Genomic DNA, 21,515 nt, shown 5'->3' with positions numbered 1-21,515 from the left:
ATTTACAACTGAACAAAACAGGACTGAAGAGCTTACATTTCAAGATTTGTCAATTTTTGTCCAGACGGCCTTATGTTCCTTTATCATACAAAGATTTTAGAATATAGAACAGAGAACAATATAGTGCAGAACAGGCCCTTCGACCCTTGATATTGCACCGAGCTGTGAACCATTCTCAGCTCATCCCCCTACACTATCCCATCATCATTCATGTGCTTGTCCAAGGATTGTTTAAATCTCCCTAATGTGCTGTGTAAGCTACATTGGCAGGCAAGGCATTCCACACCCTTACCACTCTCTGGATAAAGAACCTGCCTCTGACATCTGTCTTAAATCTATCACCCCTCAATTTGTAGCTATGCCCCCTTGTACAAGTTGACATCATCATCCTAGGAAAAAGATTTTCACTGTCTCCCCTATCTAATTCTCTGATCATCTTGTGTGTCTCTATCAAATCCCCTCTGAGCCTTCTTTCCAATGAGAACAAACCCAAGTCTCTCAGCCTTTCCTCAAAAGACCTTCCCTCCAGACCAGGCAACATCCTGGTAAATCTCCTCTGCACCTTTTCCAATGCTTCCACATCCTTCCCGAAGTATAGTGACCAGAACTGTACACAATATTGCAAGTGTGGGCGCACCAGCGTTTTGTATAGTTGCAGCATGATATTGCGGCTCCGGAACTCAATCCCTCCACCAATAAAACCTAACACACCGTATGCCTTCTTAACAGCACAATCAACCTGGGTGGCAAATTTCAGGGATCTATGCACATGGACTCCAAGATCCCTCTGCACATCTACACTACAAAGAATCTTTCCATTGACCCAGTATTCTACCTTCCTGTTATTCTTCCCAAAGTGCATCAACTCTCATTTAGTTGCATTGAACTCCATTTGCCACCTTTCAGCCCAATTCTGCGGTTTATCCAAGTCTCCCTGCAACCTGTAACACACTTCCACACTGTCCACTACTCCACCGACTTCAGTGTCATCTGCAAATTTACTAATCCATCCACCTATGCCTGCGTCCAAGTCATTTATAAAAATGACAAACAGCAGTAGTCCCAAAACAGATCCTTGTGGCACACCATTAATAACCAGACTCCAGGCTGAATATTTTCCATCAACCACCACTCGCTGCCTTCTGTCAGAAAGCCAGTTTCTAATTCAAACTGCTTAATCACCCTCAATCCTCTGCCCTGCATTTTCTCCAATAGCCTACCATGTGGAATCTTATCAAAGGCTTTACTGAAGTCCATGTATACCACGTCAACTGCCCTACCCTCATCTACATGCTTAGTCACCTTCTCAAAAAACTCAATGAGGTTTGTGAGATACGACCTGCCCTTGAAAAAAACCATGTTGACTATCTGAAATTGTTGCTTGCTAGATGATTATAAATCTTATCTCTTATAATCCTGTCCAAAACCATTCCTACAACAGAAGTATGGCTCACTGGTCTATAATTACCTGGGTCATCTCTACTGCCCTTCTTGAACAAGGCACAACATTTGCAATCCTCCAGTCCTCTGGTACTAAACTTGTAGACAATGATGACTCAAATATCAAAGCCAAAGGTTCTGCTATCTCCTCCATAGCTTCCCAGAGAATCCTTAGATAATTCCCATCCAGCCCAGGGGACTTGTCTACTTCCACTCCTTCATAACTAACCTCGATCCTTTCTAGTCTAATATGAAAGAACAAAGAACAAAGAAAATTTACAGCCCAGGGACAGGCCCTTTGGCCCTCCAAGCCTGAGCCAATCCAATTACTGTCTAAACCTGTCAGTCAATTCGTAAGCATCTGTATCCCTCTGCTCCCCACCTACCCATGCAACTGTCCAGATGCATCTTAAATGAATCTACCATGTCTGCCTCTACCACCTTGCTGGCAACGTATTCCAGATGCCTACCACCCTCTGTGTGAAGTACTCGCAACGTGTATCCCCCGTAAACTTCCCACCTCTCACCTTGAAAGCGTGACCTCTCGTTATTGAATCCTTCACCCTGGGAAAAAGCTTGTCTTTATCCACCCTGTCTATACCCTTCGCGATTTTGTAAACCTCAATCAGGTCCCCCCCCCTCAGTCTCCTTTTTTCTAATGAAAATAAACCTAACCTACTCAACCTCTCTTCATAGCTACCACCTTCCATACCAGGCAACATCCTCATAAACCTTCTCTGCACCCTCTCCAAAGCGTCCACATCCTTTTGGTAATGTGGCGACCAGAACTGTACACAGTACACAAATGCGGCTGAACCAATGCTCTGTACAATTTTAACATGACTTGCCAACTCTTATGCTCAATACTCCGTCCAATGAAGGCAAGCATACTATATGCCTTCTTGACCACTCTATCCACCTGTGCAGCAACCTTCAGGGTACAATGGAGCTGCACTCCCAGATCGCTCTGTCCATCAACTTTTCCCAAGGCTCTTCTGTTCATTATATGATTCACTCCAGAATGAGTCTTGCCTAAATGCATCACCTCCCATTTGTCTGGATTGAAATCCATCTGCCACTTTTCTGCCCAACTTTCCAGTCTATCTATATCCTCCTGTATTCTCTGACAGTCCTTTATGCTTTCTGCTACTCCACCAATCTTTGTGTCATCTGCAGACTTGCTGATAATACCAACAGTGCCCTCTTCCAGATCATTTATGTATATTACAAACAACAGTGGCCCCAACACTGACCCCTGTGGAACACCACTGATCACCTTTCTCCATTTCGAGAAACTCCCTTCAACTACTACTCTCTGTCTCCTGATGCTCAACCAGTTCTTTATCCACCTAGCTAGAACACCCTGCACACCCTAATATCTCGTACCTCATTCTTTCCCTATACAATATTCTCCTTTTCCTGAGTGAAAACCGATGAGAAATGCTCATTTAGCACCTCTCCGATCTCCACAGGGTCCACATTCTGTCTTTGACTGGCCCTGTTCCTACCTAGTCATCCTGTTATTCCTCACATTCCTATAGAAAGTTTTAGGGTTCTCCTTTATTCTATTTGCTAAAGACTGCTTGTGTCCTCTCTTTGCTCTTCCTAACTCTCTCTTTAAATCCTTCCAAGATGATCTGTAACTCTCCATCGCATCATCTGAACAATCTTGCCTCATCAACACATAAACCTCCTTCTTCTGCTTAACAAGAGATGCAATTTCTGTAGTAAACCACGGTTCCCTTACCTTATCACTTCCTCCCTGCCTGACAGGAACATACCTATCAAGGACAGGCAATATCTGTTCCTTAAACCAGCTCCACATTTCCACTGTCTGCATTCCCCACATTTTGCTAACCCATTCTATGCATCCTAATTCTTGCCTAATCGCATTATAGTTGCCTTTGCCTCATTGATAACTCTTGAACTGTAGCATGTACCTATCCCTTTCCATCGCTAAACTAAACGTAACTGAATTATGGGCACTCTCTCCAAAGTGCTCACCTACAACTAAATCAAACACCTGGCCTGATTCATTACCAAGCATCAGATCCAGTGTGGCCTCCCCTCTTGTTGGCCCTTCGACATACTGCTGATATTTATCATTCATTAGAAGCCACATTATGTCCCACATCATTTGAGTTGCAGGCATTGCTAACCCTGATTCTGTGTCCACCACCTGGGACAAACAGCTATTCCTACTAAATAGAATAACAAATTTGCAGGATATCACGTGGTGTAACAGACCTCTAGCAGGACTTGGAACTTGCCCCATTTTACTGAAAGGGGTGTTTTATATGGAATGATTCCGTCACTCTCCTTAGAATTAAAGTCAACATTTTGTATTCTATCTATCTAGCCCTAAAATTCAAAACAATGTTAATCTTGTTCCTGCCTAAGTAATAAATATTTTGCTGAATGCAATATACTCTTAATTTCAATTCTGCCACTATTTTGAACACAATAAACAGGAGCAGAAGTAGACCACACAGTTCATAACGCCTGCTGAACCATTCAATAAGGTGATTGCTGTTCTTCAAAATCAACTCCTGTTGCCTATCAAATCTCCATATCCCTTGGTTTTCTTAGTGCCCAAGAACACAGTGATTTCTGTCTCAAAACTACTCAACCACCTGGCATCCAGAGCCATCTGGACAGTTTCAAACATTCACCACTCTCTGCACAAAGAAATATCCTTTTATCTCTGTCTTAAATTAACTTAAAACTATATGCCCCAGTCTGACACCCTCCAGTCAAGGGGAACAGAGCCTCTGCATCTACTTTATTGAGCTCTTTCAGAATTTTGTTTTTCATTTAGATCATTTCTCATTCTTCTGTATTCCAGAAAGAATAGGCCTATCCCTCAGAAGAAAGCTTTCCTGTCACAGCCATTTACATTATGAACGTTTTTTCTTTCCTACACTCTGGCTAAAAGATGCAAAATCTGCTGGCATACCACCCTCCTCATCTCCATCCAGGGCCCCAAACAGTCTTTCCAGGTGAGACTGAGGTTAACCTGCCTCTCCTCCAACCTGGTTTACTGTATCCAGTGTTCCTGATGTCGTCTTCTCCACTTGGGTGAGATTAAACGTAAACTCAAGGCATGTTTAGTCAAGTATCTGAGCCAGGTCTGAAGGGGCCAACTTGACCTCCCAGTCATCACCCATTTTAATTCCCCTTCCCACTCCCTTTCCAACATGACCACCCTTGACTTCCTCTAGTGCCACAGCGAATCAGATTGCGAATTTGTGGAACAACACCTCATCTTCTGCCTGGGCAGCCTACAGCCTGGAAGACTCAACATTGAATTCTCCAATTTCAAAATATCCTCTCTTCCCAATCCCCAACCTTCCTTCCATTCTTCTGACTGACTCTTCCTTCCAGCTACCGAGCCGGATTCATTCCTCCCATCGACCAACCAGGTCGCACCCTCTACATTGTCACCTATCACTACCTCACCACTCAGCCCTTCTCTGCACCCAAAACCCTCCCCCTCCTCATTATCTGCAACTCCCCTAACTCTCATCCCCAGTCCTAAAGAACGGTTACACTTGAAATGTTGACTTCTCACCTCCTGATGCTGCCTGGCTTGCTGTGTTCTTCCAAATTCTTACTTGTCTACCTAATACTCAGGCTATTGTCTGTCTTAACTATCTTTCTTCTCCTAAAAATCAAACCCAAATTGCATCCACATACTGTTTCTTTGTGGTGGAATCCTATCTTCTTATCCTATCTCTTACTGTAGTTAATTCTTGCCCAGACCACAGCGTTACTTATCTCCCTCAGTGAGCTCATTCTTCTACCATCAAATAAACTTGTTCAGAAGCATGTCAATTTGTCAATAGCAAAATGCTTCACTAATATCTCATCAACTTACCCATCGGATCTTTCACAACCTCATCAGGATCACACAGTCCAGTGATGTCCTGCTTGATATTCAGTTCAAAGTTCAAAGAGCATGGCTCATTATTGACCAAGACAAGGTCATCTGACTTACTATTGCCAATCAGGATGTCTCCCAAATGTATGTGGTCTTTGTCAGCCTGAAGATGATATTTAACAGATTGGTAACCATTGCTGATATAACTTACAAGCACTGTATACAGATGGCAAAAACTGATCAATTTATCACTAGAAAATAGCATTACAGGAAATAATAATTACAGTGGAATGGATAAAACATGCTTTAACATCACCTGTTCACGCAATACTATGCACTGAGAATATCTCTCATCAATTTTAGTAATATAAGTTAAGCAAAGTTTAACATAGAATGTGAGTGATGCAAGTTGCATCTCCAGTTGGAGCATTATACCAAAGTTATAGCAATGTAACAGGTCACTCAGCTAACTTCATTGGAGCCTCCTCCCATCCTTGTTTACACAACCTCTTAGCAAATTCTCGCATTCCTTTCTCTGCCGTCCAGCTCCAACGTTAATGCATCAAGCTACTTATCTCAGCTTTGTCCTGCCGCAGCAAGTTCCACATTCGCACAAAACTTTGGATAAAGAAATTTTGCCTGAATTCCTTATTGGATTCATTAGCTGTACCAAATTGCTATGTATTTGATCATCATCCCTTAAGAACTGTCTTAATGGGTATAAAGATTGAGTATTTTGCCCTTACACTTTCAGGATGTAGATCAGATCGATCAAAAGCTTTGCCCACTTACTGTCTGTTTCAGACAATTTTAATATAATTTGACAAACTCATTGACAAAGGGCAAAATTACAACTGACATTCACTTTCATGTGGACTGGCATATGCTGCTGGCAAAACACTAGCGAAAGATGTAGAGGCATGTAAAATAATTGAGTATAATGTTGGGTTGGACACTATTAGCTTGACTGAAATTTGATGTTGCTTGCAATGACACACAGTAGATGACAGTGTAGTGGCAATGGTGCTGATTTATTAACCCAGGGGGTCAAATATCACCATAGCAACTGGTAAACTTTAACTTCAATTAATAAATCTAGAATTGAAAGCTAATCTCAGTGATGGTGACCATAACAACTAAAACTGAATGTCATAAAAACCCATCTGATTCACTAATGTCCTTTAAGAAAGAAATCTGCCATCCTTACCTGGCCTGGCCTACATATAACTCCAGACTAACTGTGATGTGGTTAACTAGCCCCTGAAATGGACTGGCCAGCCACTCAGTTCAAGGGCAATTAGGACAACAAATGCTGTCTTTTGCCATTGACATCTATAGCCCGCAAAGGAATAAATTTTTCAAAATTAAGAATGGTCTTTTGTACAAAGTAAAAGATAAAGTTGTCACAATCCCAGGGGACTGTTCTCTCATTAGAGTGACATGGGAGGTGATGCGTTTAACCTGATGGTCACCCTTCCTCAGGTGAGGGGAGAGGTTGAAAAGGTGGGATCTTTATGGTGACCCCAGTCAGTATAGCCGGAATTGAATCCAAGCTGTTGGGATGCTCTGCATCTCAAAACAGTCCTCCAGTCAACTGAGCTAACTGACCCCCAAAATACAAAGTATCACCAAACCAATTGTGTGAATCTGCTTTCCCCTCTCGCTACCACACCCTTCAAAAACAAACTGATTGCTACTTTCAAGAGTGCAAAGGATAAAACAAAATGAGGAGTGATGGTTACCATTACTAAATAAAAAAACACTACTTATTTTGTTCCTTTAACCTTACCGTTATTCTGCCCTTTGATCCTTCACCAATAACTCGGAGGGTGAGGCGGATCTTTTTCCCTAGGTCTGGGCAGTGTGGACCTTTCACTCCCCATATGAAAAGGTAAGGTTTCAGGAAATATTTCCGTTGTTCTTGTGGGTAGAAAGACCAAACCTGTGTCTGCAAAGAACCCAGAACATATTGCAATAAATTTACACACCTCAATAGCAATTAGGGATAGGGAATTCCATGAATGAAGAAAAATAAAATACAAGGCTACACAGACTATAGTAACGGCACACTAAAATCTCAATCAGTTGACCAGTGTTTCCTAAACCCAAAAGGCAATTAGGCAAGCAGAAAAGTCTTCAAAGAATAGAGAAGGTCAATCACCGATATCAGTACACTGCTGTGATATTTAAATGTAATTGTCATACTGCTATTTAAAAGAATGTTTTGATGTTATAATCTATCTACAAAGGATCTGATAGAAGTTCTTACCTGAAATACTCCCATGACTTTCTTCCCTTAGATGTCTAGCAGCCTGTCGTGAAATTCCATCATTTTCTTATTAGTTGATTATACATTAATTGTTGGAGCATTCATGGATTCACAGAATCCCTACAGTATGGAAACAGGCCATTTTGGCCCAACAAGTTCATACCAATCCTTCAAAGAGTAACCCACACACCCATTCCCCTACCCTAGTACTCTACATTTACCCCTGACTAACGCACATAATCTACACATCCCTGAACATTATGGACAATTTAGCATGGCCAATTCACCTAACCTTTGGACTGTGGGAGGACACTGGAGCACCCAGAGGACACCCACGCAGACATAGGGAGAATGTACAAACGTCACACAGTTGCCTGAGGCTGGAATCGAACCCAGATCCCTGTGAGGCAGCAGTGCTAACCACTGTGCCACCATGCCACCCTCAAGCATGAATCAATAACTTCACTATCAGTGTATTGTGGACCTGCCAGTATGGTAAGAGATAATTCATCTTTATCTCATCTGGATCCTGATGTATTTTATCTCAACCCTGACACAAGTCATTTGCCAGAGCTAAAAGAACATCAAGCATTGATCTCTGCATTTCTTGAAATACATTCGCTTGCACATCCATGATTTCTTTTGTGCCATCTTTGTGAACCATGCTCTCAGCTCTCTCATTCTTGTATTCCTATTATCTTGTGCAATTTAACTACTGTGATTTCTTGGAACTAATGCTTTCCTTGTGAGTTGTTTTTGGTGAATAGATGATGATCAAGAAAGTTGTTGAATTCTGCTTCTGTGAGAGACCAATTACCCCATATAATAACTCAAATACAAGAAAAAGTAAGAGTCAAAAAGATGCCCCTGAAAAATAAAAAATTAGCCCAAGAATATCTGAAGAGGAGCTCTCTTGGGAAAAAAATATTTTGACTCATGATACAAATGTAACTGCTGACAGCTTGACAACTGGGTATTTATGAACCCATTTCTGGCCCATTATATTTCCTTTATTTCTAACACCCAAAAACCTATCTAACTCAGATTTCAATAAATTTAAAGACCATTTCCACTACTTCATGTGAAAAGAAATCTGTATTCTAATGACCTCAGAGAAACCTGTCTTAAAAGAGAGACTTCTTAAATATGTCCCCCAGTTTTAATCTCTCCCACAAGTAAAAACATTCTTCCGTTATAAGATATCAGACAGGATTGCTCATGACACTACTGTGGTAGGATGGATATCAAACAATGACAAGTCAGAATACAGAAAGGAGATAGTGACTTGGTGACCGGGCGCAATGAGAATAACCTCTCTCTTGACGTTGGCCAAACTAAAGAACTAAAAACTTCAGAAAGAAAAGGAGGAGAACATGACCCCATTTACATCAATGGTGCTGAGGCTGAGAGAGTTGAGAGTGCCAACTTCCTAGGAGTGACAACAGCAGACAACCTGTCCTGGACTTCCCATGTAGGTGTGACTGTCAAGAAGGCACAACAATGCTTTTTCGTCCTAGGGAAGTTCAGCATGTCCATAAAGACCCTCACCAACTTTTACAGATGCATCATTGAAAGCATACTGTCTGGGTACATAATGGTCCGGTATAGCAAATGCTCTGCCCAGGACTGTAAGAAACTATACAGGGTTGTATGCACAGCCCAGGCCGTCACGGAAGCTAACCTTCCATCCATGGATTCAATTTACGCGGCTCACTGCCGCGGAAAGGCTGCCAACATCAAAGACCCATCACACCTTGGCAACAACTTCTTCCGTCAGACAGAAGCTACAGAAACCTGAAAAACACACACACACACACACACACACACACACACACACGTTCAGGAACAGCTCCTTCCCTGCTATTATTAGGCTGATAAATGGACTCTCAAACTTCAAATAATGTTGATCTTGCAAATGTTGATTTGCCGGGCACATGCCCTGTGCAATGTAACTGTATGCCTGTATGATGTGTATGTCCTTGCTTACTATAATCTGCCTGTACTGCTCGTAAACAAAGCTTTTCACTGTATCTAGGTACATATGACAACAAAATCAATCAAAATCAAACATCTACCCAATCAAGACTCCTCATGATTTTATGTTTCAATAAGATAACCTTTCATTATATCTTTCTTTGCAAGCTAACCCTTTCATCCCAGATACGAGTCATATTCAACTTCTCTGAACTGCTTATAAAGCAATTTTATTTCTTTTACAAAAGAAAGACCAAAGCTGTGCACAATACACCAGATGTGGTTTCATCAATGCCCTATACAGCTGCAGTAAAAAGCCCTGACTTGTATATTTCACTACCCTTGCAATAAGTGACAAAATTCCATTTGCTTTCCTAATCATTTGCTTCACCTGCAGACGAACCTTGTCTGACTCACGTACAAAGACGCCAGATCCTTCTGTACCACCAAGTTCTGCAATCCATTTAAATTTTATAATACTTTTTTTCTGACCAAATGAACAATTCACACAAGCCATGATATACCTCCTTTTACAAATTTTTGTCCACTCACTTCTCCACAACTCTCTACAGACTCCTTACCTCCTCTTGACAATTTACTTTCCTACGCATCTTGGTGTCAACTGGCAATTTTAGCTACCACATGTCAAGTTCCCTCATCCAAATTATTAATATGGATAATGAAGAGTTGAGAACCCAACACCGATCCTGATAGCTCTTCACTGGTGTCAGATTGACAACCCTATTCATCAGCTAGCTACCTGAGAATGAGCAGTGCTCCAAAAACTTCTACTCCCAAATAAACTTGTTGGACTATAACCTGGTGTTGTGAGATTTGTAATTTTGCATTAATGCAGTCTGGAATGGTATCCTGCTGTGTTGTATAATTTTATGATATCTGAAGCTAAGCTGTACTGATTGGTATTAATGAATTTGATTGATGTTCTTGCCCATCTATCACAAAAATAAAGCAGTTTAAGATTTCACATCTGGCTTCATCTTCCCCAGCATGCTCTTATTCCATCTAGTCATAGCTGGATCATGAGCATCTACAAAGGACATAACTATTCAATTCAGATCATAGGAAGATCAAATAGCGATGGCCTTTGTTTACATAAACATAAAGCAAGGTATTGAGAACTGCGGACACACCATTAAACACGAGATGTGCAGAGAATTCAATGCAGCAACTAGCAGTGCTGTACTTCTGAAAATTGGATAAAGACAAATGGAAAGAAATGTGTAGGTCAAAAGGCTAACATTGGTGAAGAGGATAATGGGAAAACTCTACAATGGGCCTTTTTTGTGCTTTATCATGTATAATTCTGTGTGTGTGTGTGTGTGTGAGAGAGAAAGAGTGTGTGTGCGCGTGCGCGCACACGCGTGTGTGTATATGCACACTGTACATAACTTTGAAGCTGTTTGGGGGCAAAACTCCTCAATTTTTTAGAAGTTTCGGTAAAATATGCAGCAGCCTCAAGCATTGGTGTCTGATTCACCTTTAACCCAAATTATCTTGGGACATAAAATGGTGAGGAAGGGCAATCTAAATGGCATAACTATCACATGCCCATTCTAGCTGTAGCATCCTATGCACTGATAAGCTATTGACTCAGGGTAGGCATCATAAGTAAATCAGATCAAGTTCTCATTTGACATAAAGACACCCCAACATTCCAGTGAGTGTTAATGGAGCAACTTAGAGCAGAAAAATATGACATATTTTCTCCATCTCCTAATGTTAAAAGTACCATGACTGACTGTAGCACCAATAACCGCTACTCCAGCAGAAGGGCAGATCACTTAGTGCAGTCTTGGTATTCAAGATAAGCTTCTCCAAGTGTGTATGTTAGTACCTCAGCACAAAATGCATTTACTCACTCTGCTCCTTTTAGTTTATTTGAAAAGCAAAATTGGGTCAGGAACTCACCAATGCTTCATTGGCCTGAATGATCCCAAAGGTTGGTTCAACAGACAAGACCCTGGAGTTAGCTGCTGATATCTTCCACTGAAAGTACAGTGGCATGAGAGACACATTCTTAATGAGATAGGGCTGTTCTGATAAAGTGCCAATACATGTTGGCTTAAAGTACAGATATCCATTTCCATCCAGAGTTACTTGTGCCTTTTCGACCATGGAGTACAACTTAATCTCCTAAAAAAAATCCAAGAGAAAGGATTCAGATATCTATTCTTCGCCATCATTTAGAATCAGTCAAAAATGTCAGCTGAACCTTTCACAGCATTTCAAATTTCAAGCCCTACTCACAAGACTTGAGCACTTCATCGAGACTGACACTTCCTGCCATGTTATGGGAGTGTTACATGGCTGCAGGTGTCTCTCTTTTTGAATGAAATTTTTAAAACCTGAGGGAAGGTAATGTTACGTTAGCCCTTCCTGGTAACACACGTTGTGCGACATGTAGGAGCTCTTGAGGTGCCTTGGAACTTGCTCAATTTGCACTTCGTAGCAAAATTAACTGTTTGCACAGGGGGATTGTTTGGGACTAGGTAATTTAATCAGCCTGGTATGTCACATGAAACCTATTAAAACTTGTGTACTTATCCAAATAAAGAAAAATATGGGGAGAAATGTAAAATGGTCATAGATTCACAATTACCTGTCTTACACTAAAGCACTAAGTCAAAATTACCCCCAGAGACTTTATTCATTATCTTGATCAACACTGTGTAAAGGCAGTGTCTTCTGATTTCTATGCTTTCAAAAAACTGTGGTCTGAAATGGGGAAGAACTTTTTTAAAACAAATATTTTAAAGCATTGCTGCATGTTTTAAAAAACAAGTAACCTGCCCCTTATGACAAGCATTGTGTATATAACCAAACAAAAGTAATCAACACCAAAATTGGAGGTGTAGTGGACAGTGAAGAGGGTTACCTCAGATTACAACAGGATCTGGACCAGATGGGCCAATGGGCTGAGAAGTGGCAGACAGAATTTAATTCAGATAAACGCGAGGTGCTGCATTTTGGGAAAGCAAATCTTAGCAGGACTTATACACTTAATGGTAAGGTCCTAGGGAGTGTTGCAGAACAAAGAGACCTTGGAGTGCAGGTTCATAGCTCCTTGAAAGTGGAGTTGCAGGTAGATAGGATAGTGAAGGCGGCGTTTGGTATGCTTTCCTTTATTGGTCAGAGTATAGAGTACAGAGGTTGGGAGGTCATGCTGCGACTGTACAGGACATTGGTTAGGCCACTGTTGGAATATTGCGTGCAGTTCTGGTCTCCTTCCTTTCGGAAAGATGTTGTGAAACTTGAAAGAATTCAGAAAAGATTTACAAGTATGTTGCCAGGGTTGGAGGATTTGAGCTACAGGGAGAGGCTGAACAGGCTGGGGCTGTTTTCCCTGGAGTATTGGAGGATGAGGGGTGACCTGATAGAGGTTTACAAAATTATGAAGGGTATGGATAAGGTAAATAGGCATAGGGTGAGAGGGGAAAGATATAAAAGAGACCTACAGGGTAACTTTTTCACACAGAGGGTGGTACATGTATGGAATGAGTTGCCAGAGGAAGTGGTGAAGGCTGGTACAATTGTAACATTTAAGAGGCATTTGTATGGGTATATGAATATGAAGGGTTTGGAGAGATATGGGCCGGATGCTGGCAGATGGAACCAGATTGGGTTGGGATATCTGGTCGGCATGGATAGATTGGACCAAAGGGTCTGTTTCCATGCTGTACATCTCTATGATTCTAAGATGACTGCAGACAAATTGGAACTGAGAGATTCTCAATACAGATGGGTCATGACAAGATATTGATTAGTCTGTAATAAATAAAATACAGGGTTAACGGTAGGGTTCATAGTAAGGTGGAGGAGCAGAGGGATATTGGGGTCTATGTTCATAGCTCTTTGAAAGTTGCCACTCAGGTGGATAGAGCTTGTAAGAAGGCCTATGGTGTATTAGCATTCATTAGCAGAGGGATTGAATTCAAGAGTCGTGAGATGATGTTGCAGCTGTACAGGACCTTGGTAAGCCACATTTGGAGTACTGTGTGCAGTTCTGGTCACCTCATTTTCGGAAAGATGTGGAAGCTTTGGAGGGGGTGCAGAGGAGATTTACCAGGATATTGCCTGGAATGGAGAATAGGTCGTACGAGGATAGGTTGAGAGTGCTAGGCCTTTTCTCATTAGAACGGCGAAGGATGAGGGGTGACTTGATCGAGGTTTATAAGATGATCAGGGGAATAGAAGACAGTCAGAGACTTTTTCGCCGGGTACAACAGAGCATTACAAGGGGACATAAATTTAAGGTGAAGGGTGGAAGGTATAGGGGGATGTCAGGGGTAGGTTCTTTACCCAGAGAGTGGTGGGGGCATGGAATGTGCTGCCTTTGGGAGTGGCACAATCATTGGTGACCTTTAAGCGGCAATTGGATAGGTACATGGATAGGTGCTGAAGCTAGGACAAATGTTCGGCACAACATCGTGGGCCGAAGGGCCTGTTCTGTGCTGTATTGTTCTATGTTCTATGTTTTAAATATGATCAAAAGCCAACAATCGTGATTTTTTTCATTCATTTGTGGGATGTTGGTGCCACTGACTGAGCCAGCATTTATTGCCCATTCTAGTTGCCCCTTGAGAAGGTGGGGGTGTGCTGCCTTCTTTCACCTGCAGTCCACCTGCTATGGGTTGATTACAAACGCTGTGAGGGAGGTAATTCCAGGATTCTGACCCAGCGACACTGAAGTCAGGACGGGGAGTGGCTTGGAGGGGAACTGGCAAGGGGTGATGTTGCCAGAAACTTGCTGCCTTTGTCCTTCTAGATGGAAGTAATCATGGGTTTTGAAGGTTCTGTCTGAGGATCTTTGGTGAATTTGGGGAATGGTTCTAAAGTAACTCTACAGCTTCTAACTGGGAACAAGATGGGCTGAAGTATTTTGATCTCGACCTGCACAGACTGCTCTCTTGTTAGTCGTCCTTCCTTCAGCAGTCATTGTAATTTGTGATTTTTAACTGATAAATCAAAGACCTTGTACACCTTGTGTCACTTGCAAACTAATGAAAGCATCCGGAGAAAAGCAAGTGAGAAGCAACCTTCAAAACTAGCATAAAAAGCCAATAAATGCTGATCAAGCGAGCGAAGCTCATATCTTATGAACAGATAAAAAAATTTAAGAAACAGAAGGGTCACTCAACAATTGTAAATAGGAACCACTGAGCTGCCTGTCAGACTCAGATTTTGCCTGCCTGTGACCTACTTTCCCTGGTCCGTGTGTGTATAACAGTGAGTTTATAAGGGGAGTCAACTTTTAATTCGTTGTATTATATGCCAACAGTTTACAACAACCTATAGCTAGAGTTTAATTACTGGTAATAATAATTCTTGTTATGTACAGGAGCCCACAGTGTATAATTCGAAAATGAAACATGTTCAGACACACCTCTGGAGCAGGTGGGACTTGAACATGGGCCTCATGGCTCAAAGGTAGGGACAGTACCACCATGCCACAGGAACCCCTTGGTCTGCGCTTTTTATCAGTCTCGGACTGGCAATCAGATGAATTGGAGAATTTTATGTACGTTTAAATTTTTTTTTTGAAACTTTTATGACAACTCTGGGAATGCCATGGCTTAATGTCCAATGTGCTACCTTAGTGAATTGTGACAACTGCAGTGCACTGTCAGATGTGATGTCTTTCAGAAAAGACATTAAATATTGTCTTACTACTTTCAAGAAAGCAGAAATGTATTCCAATCAATTAGAGGGAAGGCCAAAGTCAATGTATTTTGTTCCCAATGTAAACTCAATATCCCTGTCTCTCTCTGTCTCTCCACACCATCATCCACCTGCAAGTTCACCTCTAGAGCCACACAGCATTCAGAAATATACATCACCATTCCTTCACTGTCAGTGGGACTTAATAATAAACAACCATCATATTATTTAAACAGGATTGTCCTCTCATTTTGCCAATTTCCCTGATTCTCATACTTTTCTCCTCCAGGTTTGCTGTTTGTATTTGATTTCTAAAGGTTTGATTGGCTAGGGTTCACGGAGATGGCCTGACATCTTGACCTGGAGTTTTGTGTGTCTCTTATTTGCACAATCACAATGGCTGTTGACCACTTGGTCACGTTAGAGCTCCTCGAAAGCAGCCAAATGTTAAGAGAGCAGGTTTTACTCTTCAACCTGATCTTCAAACTAATACCATTTTCAAAACTTATCTTCTTCATCTCCATCCTGAATGGTCAACACGGATCTTGAACTATGGTCCCCTAACTCTTGACTCTATAGTCAGAGGAAACTGTTTCAAAGTCTCTATTCTATATCCTCAGACTATAATCCCTGATTCTGAACTCACCAGTCATCAGGAATATCTTTCCTTCATTTATCCTGTCTGATCCTGTTTGAATTTTACAGATTTCTATGAGATACTCTATATTCTTCTAAACTCCAGTGAATATAATCTTAACACAATTCAATCTCTCTTAATAGATCAGTCCTGCTTTGCCATAAATCAGTCTGGTGAACCTTTGCTGGACTCCCTCAATAGCAAGAATGCCCTTCCTCAGACTAGGAGACCAAAACTGCACACAATGCTCAACATGTGGCCTCATCAAGACTCTGTACAACAGCAGCAAAAGATCCCTGCTCCTTTACTCAAATCCTCTCGCTATGACGGCCAGCATGTCATGAGCTTTCCTCACTGACTGCTGCTTCAGCATGCCAACCTTCAGCAACTGTTCCACATGATACCCAGGTCTTATTGTACCTCACCTTTTCCTAAACCGCCACCATTCAGATAATAACCTACCTTTCTGTTTTTGCCACCAAAATGGATAACAACTTCAAACTCTCTGCTTCCTGTCTGCCAACCAGTTCTCTATCCACATTACCTCTGATACCTTGAGCTTTAATTTTGTTTACTAATTTCGTGTGAAAGACCAGATACACAACATCTACTGACTCACTCTTGTTCACTCTCCTGATCACATCCTCAAAAAATTCCAGAAGATTTCTCAAGCATGATTTCCCTTTAGTGTTGACTTGGACCAATTCTGTCACCGCTTTTCAAATGCTCAGTTTTTACATCAGTTATTACATCATTATGAATAAAAAATGCATGATCAAATACACATACAAACATATGATTTACAGCATTTCCCCCACCACTGATGTCAGGCTAACTGGCCTATAATTCCCTGTTTTCTCTCTCCCTCCTTTTATAATTGACTCTAGCATTTTTCAAATGACCAACATCTAGCTAGCTGGTCTATAATTCCCAATTTTGCTCCATGTCCTTTTTTAGACAGTAGGGTTACATTAACTACCCTTCAATCCATAGGACCTGTTCTAGAGTCTATCGAATTTTGAAAGATGACCACTAATGTATCTGCTATTTTTAGGGCCACTTCCTTAAGCAGTCTAGGATATAGATAATCAGGGCCTGGAGATTTGTTGTACTTTAATCTCATTAATTTCTCCAACACTACTTCACTACTAATACTGATTTCCTTCAGTTCCTCCCTCTCACTAGACCCTATTTGCCTCTCATCATTTTTTTGTACATTATTTGTGAAGACTGAGCCAAAATATGTATTTAATTGGTCTGCCATCTCTTTGTTTTCCATTATAATTTCCTGTTTCTGACTATAAAGGACTTACAAGTGTGCACAATGCTCCAAACCTAGGATTTCTTACAAGTACCTGATTGAACTTCTCTGAGGCATTCAGATGTAGTAGCACTGTGTGCCTAGTAAGCCTCTCATTCTGTGGGGTCCCTCGCACTGTCAATATCTGATGTGTCTGAGGGAGCACAAAACCTACATCTGGTTTGATACAGATGGTGCTTTCATGCTGTGTATCCACAGAAAAGGTGAGGAGCATGTTCCCTGTATTCTTGAGCAGCATGGTCTTGTATATCGTTCCTTTCTCATTCACAGCTGGCAACACCTGCATGAAACAAAGTAGTGTGAATTATGAATCAAAAATGCATGATCAAATACACATACAAACATATGATTTACAGCAAGATTGGGCACTCTCGCCTGGTCTGTGATCCATCATGATCAAGGCTGATCTGATTGTGGCCTCAATTCCACATTCTTGCCCAATAACAATCAACTCCTTTTTGTTAGTCAAGAATCTAACTCTGCCTCTGCAATGATCCTGCTTCCAGGACTCTCTGGGAAAAATTCGTTCAAAGACTCTCAACAACACGGAGATAAAGAATGCTTTCATTGGGAAACACCTTAAAATTTTAAACTCTGCGCCCTATCCCAGCCACTTCTAGTCACCTCCACAAGCAACGATCCCACATCCCTCCTGTCAAGTCGTCTCAAAATTTTGTTCCAAAAAGGTCTCGCTTTCTTCTAAACACCAATGAAAAGAGGTGCAGCCTGTCTAACATTCCTTACCAGATATCTCAGGTATCAGTCAAGTAAACCTTCTCCAACCTTCCTCTAATGGGAACAGGAAGTGTTTCAGAGTGATATGGGCCAAATGCTGACAAATGAGACTAGGATGCTTGGTCGGTGTAGACAAGTTGCACTGAAGAGTACGCTTCCATGCTGTATGACTCTATAATGCATCTACACCCTTTTTTAAATTAGGAGACCAAAAGTCCACATTAAAATCTGATGATTGGCTTCATAGTCCAGATAGCATAGGTTCAAATCCCACTATTGCGTGCAATTCTGGTCTCCTTCCTATTGGAAAGATGTTGTGAAACTTGAAAGGGTTCAGAAAAGATTTACAAGGATGTCGCCAGGGTTGGAGGGTTTGAGCTACAGGAAGAGGCTGAACAGGCTGGGGCTGTTTTCCCTGAAGCATCGGAGGCTGAGGGGTGACCTTATAGAGGTTTACAAAATTATGAGGGGCATGGATAGGATAAATAGACAAAGTATTTTCCCTGGGGTCGGGGAGTCCAGAACTAGAGGGCATAGGTTTAGGGTGAGAGGGGAAAGATATAAAAAAGACCTAAGGGGCAACTTTTCACATAGAGGGTGGTACGTGTATGGAATGAGCTGCCAGAGGATGTGGTGGAGGCTGGTACAATTGCAACATTTAAGAGGCATTTGGATGGGTATATGAATAGGAAGGGTTTGGAGGGTTATGGGCCGGGTGCTGGTAGGTGGGACTAGATTGGATTGGGATATCTGGTCGGCATGGACAGATTGGACCAAAGGGTCTGTTTCCATGCTGTACATCTCTGTGACTCTATGACCCTATTGGTAGCTTGAGAATTTAAATTGATTAAAAATGGCCATGATATGTTCATCTGTTTTATAAACCCAACTAACTCACAAACATACCTTTCTGTGTAAGAAAACCTGCCATCCTTACTTGGTCTAGCCTATGTGAGACTCCAGTTCCGCAGCAACATGTTTGTCTTTGAAATGGCCTAGCAACTCATACACAAACTACTACTATTCTGTTTAAAACACGTTCACAATACTTCCTCAAAGTCAAACGGGATGGGCAACAAACTTTGTCAGTAATACTTAAAATATAACTTGCTTTTTAAAGAATATTTTAATAGAGTGACAAATGAACACCAAGGAAAAAGTAAATTAAATATCAGATAGCTACCATAGTCTTACAGACCACAGGGCAGAGAGGGGCGACTGGTGGCTGTTTAACCTGATGGGCACCATATCTCAGGTGAGGTTTATAAGATGTGACCTTCATGGCAACCTCAGCCGGTGTAGGAATTGAACCCATGCTGTTGGTGTTACTCAGCTTCACAAATTAGCTGTCCAGCCAATTAAGCTAACTGACCCCAAAATGAAATATTATTCAATGGCGAAGACCACAAGAAAAATTGATAGAGGTACTGTTAGGTGGAAGTAACACTAAAATGTTAGATAGAAAAAGTAACACTAAAATGTTAGATAGAAGCAGTAACACTAGAATGTTAGGTAGGATTAACACTCGGGCAAATGTAAGATGGATGTAACACTAAAATGTTAGATAGAAATAGCTCTCAGGCTGATGTGGCCAGGGGGCCCCAGAGGGGGAAACAGACACGAGGTCTGAGGAAGATAATTGAACCAGTGGAAAAGTACTGAAAGAGCAGTAAAACTTGAAAAAACAGAACAAAGGGGCCATCTGGTACATAGCAAGTTGAGCTAACTGATAGCCAAATAAGGCATGTTAGAACACTGATAGGAGACTGGGGCCAATGGTGAACTATAGAACCGACCATTACCAAATAAGGGAACGGTGCAGGAATAAGGGGGGTATAAGAATAGACAACTTAGATTAGATTAGACTTAGATTAGATTAGACTTACAGTGTGGAAACAGGCCCTTCGGCCCAACAAGTCCACACCGACCCGCAACCCACCCATACCCCTACATTTACCCCTTACCTAACACTACGGGCAATTTAGCTTGGCCAATTCACCTGACCCGCACATCTTTGTGACTGTGGGAGGAAACCGGAGCACCCGGAGGAAACCCACGCAGACACGGGGAGAACGTGCAAACTCCACACAGTCAGTCGCCTGAGTCGGGAATTGAACCCGGGTCTACAGGCGCTGTGAGGCAGCAGTGCTAACCACTGTGCCACCGTGCCGCCCACTTAGAACAAAGGATTAGAACGCCTTCTCCAGCAAGCCTGATACCTTGCTGTAACTCGATTCTCTCTCGTATAAAGCAGTCTGTTTCTTAAAATCTGACCCGGTGTCTCATTCCTCCGAAATGAACACGGGGACGGTAGAACCGTCATAACAGTACGTTCAGAGAGATTATTAGAAGGATGGTCGTGAGGTAACAAAACAGAAGGATATAGGGACAAAATTTCTTAGCACAGGTCCAGGACCCTCTACCCTTGAAATTGGTTAGGCATTATCAGGATGCATTTTCTTTAAGCAGAGTATGCATGACACATCTAAGCAATTACCAGATCATGCAGAAAGCATGGAAAAGCTAGTGATAACTAAATGAGAAGCCCAGGGTAACACGCTAGAAATATCACTGCAAATGGCATTTGGTGGGGTTTAAATCCAAACAATAAATGTGGAATATAAAGCTAGAGTTATGGTCCCAGCTGATGGTATTCATACTTTTCCATGTCATTGCAAAAAGAAAATCATTCTGTACAACTAAAACTTCAATCATTCAGACAAATAAAACATCAATGACAGAAACTACAAGCACTTGAAACCACATCATCTTGTATAAGTAAATATTGCACAATTGCCAGAATAGATCAGAGAAATCAGAACTGTCAATAATATAATGTTTTCCCTGGGGCAGAGGTATTTCAACAGTCAAATGGATTTTGGGCTTTCAGTGAAGCACTATCATACATTATTGGCTGAGAAGCAAAATTGAGGTTGGGGAGGAGCCCTCAACTGAGGAGAGGATGGGCATAAGGAGAGTGGCACAGCCCCTTTACCCCCACTTGTAAACCCACCAGAAAGGACCCATGAAATTTTGCCCATAATTTACATTGTCACAAAAATCTGTGCGTTCCTTAAACAGAAACAAGTTAAAAAGCAAACCTCTCTCGCTCTCTCTCTCTCAATGTTAAGTCCTTTTCTTGCTTTTTAGGCAGGATCTGTCTCTCTATCCCCTCCTGAAAACTCTTGAAATGGAGCAATGACCTGCTTTTGAAAGGTTAGTTTAAAATCTGAGGCAGTACCCAGTTTTAATTCTTTCTCTGATTCCTCTGTCCTTACAACCTTTCTATCTGTTCCCACTACCATATTTCCACTGATGTCAGTTCTCTCTGACTAAAATGAACAGGAGGTTCAAGTTATTGATTTCACCAACATTTTGACCACACCAATTAAAATCAAAGAGGTGGCTCAATTAAATATGCACTTACCACTTCAAAAGAATTGAGGACATATTTGGGAATGAAATGCTCATGTCCCGGCTGGAATGTGTTTGCTTGCACACTAACTGTGAGGGACCATGGTGGACAGAACGTCCTGTCATCTACTAAACGGTAATCGCGTATGACCTGTAAATGATACCA

General features: G+C 41.6%; 1 protein-coding gene across 1 annotated transcript in view; it reads right to left on the bottom strand.

Annotated features, from left to right (window-relative positions):
- Positions 1-21,515, bottom strand: part of cfap65 (cilia and flagella associated protein 65) — a 150,030-nt gene that overhangs the window by 81,172 nt on the left and 47,343 nt on the right. Inside the window, 5 exon segments of the mRNA XM_060827726.1 lie at positions 5,318-5,483; positions 7,110-7,268; positions 11,493-11,717; positions 17,235-17,480; positions 21,363-21,500. Coding sequence (XP_060683709.1) covers positions 5,318-5,483; positions 7,110-7,268; positions 11,493-11,717; positions 17,235-17,480; positions 21,363-21,500 — 934 coding nt within the window.

Source organism: Hemiscyllium ocellatum, chromosome 7 (assembly GCF_020745735.1).
Source record: "Hemiscyllium ocellatum isolate sHemOce1 chromosome 7, sHemOce1.pat.X.cur, whole genome shotgun sequence".
NCBI classification, from domain to species: domain Eukaryota; kingdom Metazoa; phylum Chordata; class Chondrichthyes; order Orectolobiformes; family Hemiscylliidae; genus Hemiscyllium; species Hemiscyllium ocellatum.
Note: the sequence above shows the minus strand (reverse complement) of the source record. Positions and strands in the feature narration are given on the sequence as shown.